This window comes from Pygoscelis adeliae, unplaced genomic scaffold (assembly GCF_000699105.1).
Source record: "Pygoscelis adeliae isolate BGI_AS28 unplaced genomic scaffold, ASM69910v1 Scaffold218, whole genome shotgun sequence".
Classification (NCBI taxonomy): domain Eukaryota; kingdom Metazoa; phylum Chordata; class Aves; order Sphenisciformes; family Spheniscidae; genus Pygoscelis; species Pygoscelis adeliae.
In genome coordinates, this window is record NW_008825433.1 from 1720941 (window position 1) to 1728210 (window position 7270).

General features: G+C 36.8%; 1 protein-coding gene across 1 annotated transcript in view; it reads left to right on the top strand.

Annotated features, from left to right (window-relative positions):
* The first annotated feature begins 164 nt into the window (after positions 1–164).
* FEZ2 (fasciculation and elongation protein zeta 2 (zygin II)) overlaps positions 165–7270 on the top strand; it is a 29505-nt gene continuing 22399 nt past the window's right edge. The window contains exons 1-4 of the mRNA XM_009331093.1: positions 165–202; positions 1347–1455; positions 4621–4737; positions 6111–6255. Of these exons, the coding sequence (XP_009329368.1) occupies positions 165–202; positions 1347–1455; positions 4621–4737; positions 6111–6255 (409 nt within the window). The remainder of the gene's footprint in view (positions 203–1346; positions 1456–4620; positions 4738–6110; positions 6256–7270) is intronic.

Sequence of the window (7270 nt, forward strand, 5' to 3'; positions counted from 1 at the left end):
CCGAGCCGCCGGCGCTGCTTCGCCGTCGAGCATTTTGGTTTTATCTCCCTCACCGCCAAGGAAGTGTGTGAGCATCCTAATGCCTCTTACCTCTGGGGTGAGGAAAAGTAGCTGTTCTGAAATGCAGAGTGACTGAGGGTAGCGTTTGTTTAGCTTCTTGCAAAATGCCCACTGTTTCAGTGTTTGAAATTAAACACGGAAAGTACGGAAAGCAGATGGAGAACAAAATCTCAGCTGCAACTGTGATAATTGTTTCTTCCCCTGAGCGATAGAGCCTTTCTGATCTATGCTGCTTTCCTGTTTTTAACATTATTCTACAAGTATTTATACTTGTTATTTTACAATAATTTTCAGTCAGCTTATCTTCATTAAAAATACTGCAGTTCTTCTTTTACTTTGAGGTAACTAAATTGTATGTCTTATTCTAAGAGAAGGGAAAAAAAAAACCTGGTAGCAGAAGACTTGATATCTATGGTATAAGCAGTGAGGTAAGTTCAAAGAACCCTGAATCAGAGACATGTTGTGCAGTGATGAGGCTCTGTCTGCCCTTCTGCGTCTGGCTCAGCCGTTCCTCTGACCTCCTCTGAGCCTAGCTAGGCAACCACTCCAAACATGCACCCGCAGCGTAGCGCTTAAAGGCAGGGTTTGTTAGCTGACTTGAGGCAGCAGCCTGCTAACAGGGCTGCTCCGTTTCAAAATCTGAACTGGTATAGCAGAATAGGGCTGCGTATGCAAGCCTCTAGTACAGCCAGAGAGGTTGTACGTCGTAGACACAGTTAAGATCAACTATAGGCAAGAGTGGTGGGCTGAGCTCAGCAAGAGTACTTCTGGGTAAAACTGAACTATTGCAGAATTTTAGTATAATTTGTGCATGTTCATTATTCTGCGATAAATGGAAAGAAAGAAAAAAAGATTTGGCTCAGAATTTGCTACTCAGCCTCTGCTAATTCCTGATTTTAATGTGCAAAAGGCAAGGAAAACAGGAACCACTAGGAATGGAATTTGTAGCTGAGCTCAAATTCCATTAAAGGAAGGACTCATCCACTACCCAAAAAGATGTATGGTTATATAACTAGTAATGAAGCTGTCTTTTCATCGCATTGTTTTATTTTGCCGCTGTGCATACATTGTTGGTTTAAAAAGGGAAATAAATTATGTTTATCAAAAAAACATTTTCTCTTAGCTTCAAAACATTATAAAAATATTGTCAGTAACTTGTAGATTAATATTTAGGGAGAAAAAATAGTTGTTGATAGAAATGTATTATCATTACAAATATGTTTACTGCTGATCAGTTGCTACTTGTTTTAAGGTCTACATTTTTGTTCCTTTATTCCTCTTTCCAGGATTTGGAATGCTTTGACTGATAATTATGGTAACGTAATGCCAGTTGACTGGAAATCTTCCCACACCAGAGCCTTGCACTTGCCAACACTGAATCTTTCAGAAAAAGGGGTAAGTTTTGATCAGCAAAAATACCCTCTTTGGATCTTTTATACTCAGCAGGGAAATAAAACAATTTGCATTTGTATAAAAGAGTGTTGTTACTAAATGGCTTAAAATATTTTTAGTGCTTGGTATTATACGTGAGAGGTTTTTAAAAATCAAAAAATCAAACAACTATTGATGTATGTTTGCATTGCCTTGGGTTGGAATAATTCATGGTTAGTTTTAGATGGATGTTCATTAGAGCCAGACCATGGTAGAAAAAATTGTAAAATGAGAAAGTGTTTCACATAAAATCTTTCTACGTCTGTTTCATGTTGAACACTATTCTGGGTAAGGAAGGAAAAGGGGTGCGACTACTCTGATTTAGTAAACCCAGTGTGGACTTTTTTTAAGTTCATCTCATTCTGCAGTCAGGTGGAGACTAAAGTGGCTTCTTTTACAGGAAAGGTGACCCAGGAGACACTGAAGTGCAAGAGTTTGTTTTGGTTTGGTTTTCTTATTTAACAAGTAGAATAGTTGTCTGGGGAGGGAGCAGGGAATGAAGACCTTCAGAGAGGTTTATAGAAAGGGTTGTCCTCTGATCTTCTTAAAAGTGGATTAAAATGCTTCAGGAAGAAACGCTAGGAAGAATTCCCATCTCCTAGGTCTTCTGAGGAAATGAGTGGCTTATCTTTTAAACACAGTGAAGCTGAGTTATGTTGTAAAAATATCTGCGTGTGTAACCTGAGAATAGGCTACTGCTTTGACTTCTGCCATCCATTACATAATCCACAGCTACTTTTTACTGTGACAGGAACAAAGATTGTTCTGCTGAAGAGGATGGATACTTTAGGGTTCAGCAAGGGAAGATTGAGTGTGCGATAAAAAAGCGATTTGGAAATCACTTTCTCAATTTGAGTCTGATGATTATCCCTTGAATTTGACTTGTGTTTATTCTAATTTTTATTAGAGTGTTCAGATTCTCTAAGTGTTTTTAGGGTAATTAAATCCTTACATTTAAAGTAAAAAGACTTAAAACCCCCCATGCTGTGACCTTGTTGCGTGACTGAAAAATGGACCAGAAGACTGATGGATTTCTTGATAATGTACTAGGTACAATATTAAAAAATGGTTCATACAGGTTTTGTAAGTTCTTTGCAGGAAGTTTTGAGAGAACTACATAAAAAACCCGTAAAGTGGTGTTGCTGAATTAGAAAGAATCTTAGGTATGCTGCCGGTATAGGGAAAATCAGTTTATGGATTAAACATATCTCAAGTTTTTTCAGCTTTCAATCCACCTGGCATGCCTTTTGATGTGTAAAGCCCATCTGTTTGGGAGCATTTGACATACTTTTTTTTTTCTGCTTCTCTGTGTTTCAGCAGTATTTCTGGGTATGTGACAGCACATATGGACCAGCTAGTAGCTTGTTTTAACTTTCTTACAATGAATACTAACAGCTAAGCAACACTTCCTTGATGCATTTGAAACTAATAATATGCTGTTGAATATGTGCTTAAAGTATTTCTCTTCCTGTTTTAGTAGGAAAAAAATGTAAGGTGAATGAGACTGATTCATCTAATCTTTGTTGCTTCACATCACAGATCTGTGAACGCTTGTATGTGGCTCTGACAGTGAAAGCAGTAGTTGGGTGGAAGTGTTGTGCAGTGGTAAAAGGAACCGGATTGTGCAATTGCTTGTTTATCATATTTTTGCTAGATTACTTTTAAACAAGTCATTCCCTGGTAGGAGTGTGAGGGCAGAAACAGGCATGGAGTGTGGCTAGGTGGAAGGCCAGGTGGTCCTTTTTGCATCAGCTGTAGCTTGGGCTGTTTTAGGTGGTTTATTAGCCTAAATTATCAGAATATATTCTGATAGTCTCTCAAAATGTTGTTTCTGGACATGTCAGGAGGGGAAGCTGACCTCCTCCTAGATAAACTGTTATCCTTGCTTACTATCCCATAGTTGTTGTCATAATCCTTATATACACAGAAAAACATTTGAGGACTGCAGACATTAAAGAATGGCAAAACTGGGATGTATCTGTGCAGTAGGTGAACAGATATTCTTAGTGGTGCCCTGTCACTGCATGGTTATTGGAATTCAGATTCTGGAAAAAAGTGGACGTTTGACTTCATTCTGACGGCTGAAGAAATACAAATTGTATGTCTTCCCCTGTAGACTAGCTGTCGGGGGTATCAGTAGCGTCTTCAAAATTAATCTGAAAGCTATTAAGGTTTCTGAAGAAACTGAGAAAATTGGAGGAATTACAACAAAAATTGAAAACTGATACAGTGAGACCAAGGACTTTATACAGCTAGTCATAATGCTTGTAAATTAGCCCAAAGATCAGTTAAAGCGATTGAGCTCAAAATGTCAAATGTTAGGGGTTGCAGCTTTTGGGGGCTGGGGACCTTTTCTAGGTTGGTTGGGCTGGAATCTAGTAACAGACAAAGTGCAGAAAAAGTAAACAACTTTGTAAATAAACTAGAATATATCACTGTGTGAGAGTAAAATATACCTGGCTGATTAAGGAGGGGACTTAAATCTTTTCTTATACTGTATGTACATCTTTGGTTTTGAAGAATGAGTGTAATTTGAGGGTATATGTGTAGGAACAGTGTTAATTCTGTTTCTTTTTTAAAAGACCCTAAGATATTCAACAATATATTTTTAAAATAATCTGGGGTGATAACCATGTTCTGTTTTTTAAACCAACTTTTTTCGTGTCTTTTATTATGTGAAAAAGTATAACTATAAAAGCACGTAAAATAACAGGTTTGTGTAATGTTAGAGATTATAGGTGGGTTTTCACCCCACACTGACAAATGTCTGTCTTCATCTAAGATTTACATATCTACATTGGATTGACTGCCTTCTCTGCAGATATCTGCATGTCATTGTATATATGGTCTTTATATGCTGAGGGTATTTAAAGACTTTAAAGACTGACAGCTTTTTTAACTTTCTCCAATTGCAGTGTTGATTTCAGTTGTTAAGGTACTGCAATTTCTAGGTATTTGACAGCAAGAATCATTGATTCCATTATTTTGGGCAAGGAATCTGTTTCATTCTTATAATTCAATATTGGTTGCCCTTTTGCTTTTTATATATGTACATGTATTTTACATATATATACACACAAGTGTGTGTGTGTGTGTGTTTATATAAATACACGTTTTCATGCTTTCTAGGTAAATGATAACTTGAACCTTGACCTGTCAGATGACGAAGAGCTGAGAGAGCAGTTGGATATGCATTCTATCATTGTTTCCTGCATCAATGATGAACCACTCTTCACAGCAGAGCAGGTAAAGTGTTCCGCAAAGACAGTGTTGTTGGTGTAGTATTTTCTTTTAGTCTGTAATTATTTTTTGTTGTTCTTCCTTGCTGTTCACCATAGCTAAGCTTCTTGATTGTTCTTGATTTAGGGTCGTAATAACGTGTGAGATATTACTACATCATTCAGATTTGAAAAGTACTCCAGTGCTTCAGGTGAGGTTGATAGTCCAGGGTGATCAAACCTTTATACATTTCTTACCATGAATTAGTCAGAAATACTACTAAATTAAATATATGTTTTAAGAAGCAAAAATATTTTCGGAATGTTGGTGCTATTGTAGAGTTTGTAGTTTTCTGGCACGACTGTATGACCCTTCATACCTTCATGGGGCTTTGTGGTTAGCAAGAATTCTTTGAAGCTTTTGCCTAGTATGAGAGCAGATCAACAGTTCTGCTGCTAAGCTTTCAAATTACTTAGTGTCTAAAGGCTTCTGTTCCAAATCCATGGATTTACTTAAGTTATCTTGAAAACTGCTCTTCTGAGTAAGGTTAATGACTGTCCATTAAGATCCTGCTTTAGTAAGCAAACGCAAGAATATGTTTTCTTGTTGTTTAAATGGTTACCTGTGAACTCTGATGAACATGGTTATTAAAAGTATGAGAGACAGGATTGCTTGAACTGCCTCAGCTCTTTTTTACTGAGGTGGATCTCAGCACTGTCTACAGCCTTTAAACCTGTAAAAGTTGATGTGTTTTTTATTCAGCTGTTCAGTTAATAATTTAGCCTGTAGAAATATGGTCATTTCTATACTGAAAAGTAAGCGCTCTATGCACAGGATTTCTGCTGTCATACTTTCTGTCCAGCTCAGGTCTTACGCCCAGGGATGCAAATCAGCTGCAGGTTATGATGGATCAGTTCATAAAACTTCTCATAAGCACAGTAGATTTTCAGGTTATTCAGAGCTTTTTTTTTTTTGCTTTGCAAAGTATAGTGAAATGGGGGGTTGGGAGGTAATTGATTTTTTTTTTGTTGTTTTGTTTTCCTTCAACTGAATACTCAGGAAAGATATTCCAGCTCACTCTGTAGTTCAGTTCTCTTAAGCAGAACCATGTGTACCTTCGTATAGAAACAACTGTGTAGTTTCAACACACTGCTTGTTATGAGATCACCAATTTACCTTAAAAAGGTAGGCTTATTCTCAGAGACCAAGGATGGGGGGGAAATGTCAATATGATTTTGTTGATTCTCTTCCATCCAGTCTTGGTATTAGTTTCATCCAGCAGCACCTTCGCTAATTGAAAGTAAAAAAAAACCCCTTAAGCTCTTAACAGCTTTGCTTCAAATTGAAGACTGTTTCTCTTCGTGCAGGGGGGTTTTCATAAGGGTTTTCATTTTTTGAAGGTGATTGAAGAAATAGAGGAAATGATGCAGGAATCACCTGATCCAGAAGATGATGAAACGCCCACCCAGTCAGATCGGCTCTCCATACTTTCCCAGGAAATTCAGACACTCAAGAGATCCAGTACGAACAACAGCTATGAAGAGAGTAAGTGATATTTATTTAGTATTTTGCTCTTATGCTTATTGAACATAGTTTAAAGGGTAAGTTTGCCATGTGTTTGATTTATAGCAAGCCCTTCTTATGAAATATCTGCATTCAAAATTATTTTCAAAATGCTCTGAAAGGATAAACTAGATTTAGAACATAAATAGAAGGCTTACCTTTGTCAACTTTCATAACTTAGAATAAAAATAAAACTTTATAGAATTTCAAATTAAAACAAATGTGCTGAAGCTTGATTCACTGGAATGAGGTCCCTTCATACGTAAAGTGATAAGTCGGTCATTTTTATTAAACTTTATTAATTTCTATATTTTAAAGTGAGACACTTCCTTGAGGCCAGTACACTGTGTTTAAGAAGATTAGCTAAAGCTCTTGAAAGCTATGCAGTAAATAAAGAAAATGGTGTTTCTTTGGTACTGTTCCAGTCACTGCAACATATCTTGATACACAGTAACACAAAAATAAGGCAACCATTGCTTTTTTTTTCCCCCGTAAGGACCTTGCATATTTTTCTCTCCTCCCCTTCCATTCCTCTTCAAAAAGCTTAAAAGTTTAAAAAAAAAAAAAACAACTTTGTATCTTGTGCTCATATGAAATCATCTGTTCTTTCCTATACAAAAGGAAAGGAGAAATTACATGTATAGTTTAATTGTAGTAGGTTGAACTGTATGTAAAAGAAACCTGTGGTTAATCAGTTTCATGATGGAAATTTTTCATATGCGTATTTGTCAAAATCAGTTCTAGAAGGTGATAGGAACACAAAGAATGTTTGCTAGATGATCCTTCTACTTTGGTCCCTCTTACAAAGTTTGGTGCTTTCTTTCCTGTAGTCTGGGTCAGTGATATAAAATCTCTAGAAGATTCAGAAAACTGGCTGGCCTTTTGTGACATGACTTACAGTTTATGCTACACTTCAGATTTATGGAGGAGATGCCATTTTCATGGTTGGACTCTTAGCTGTCTCAACACATAAATTTCAGGAATGTGAAAGCAAAGG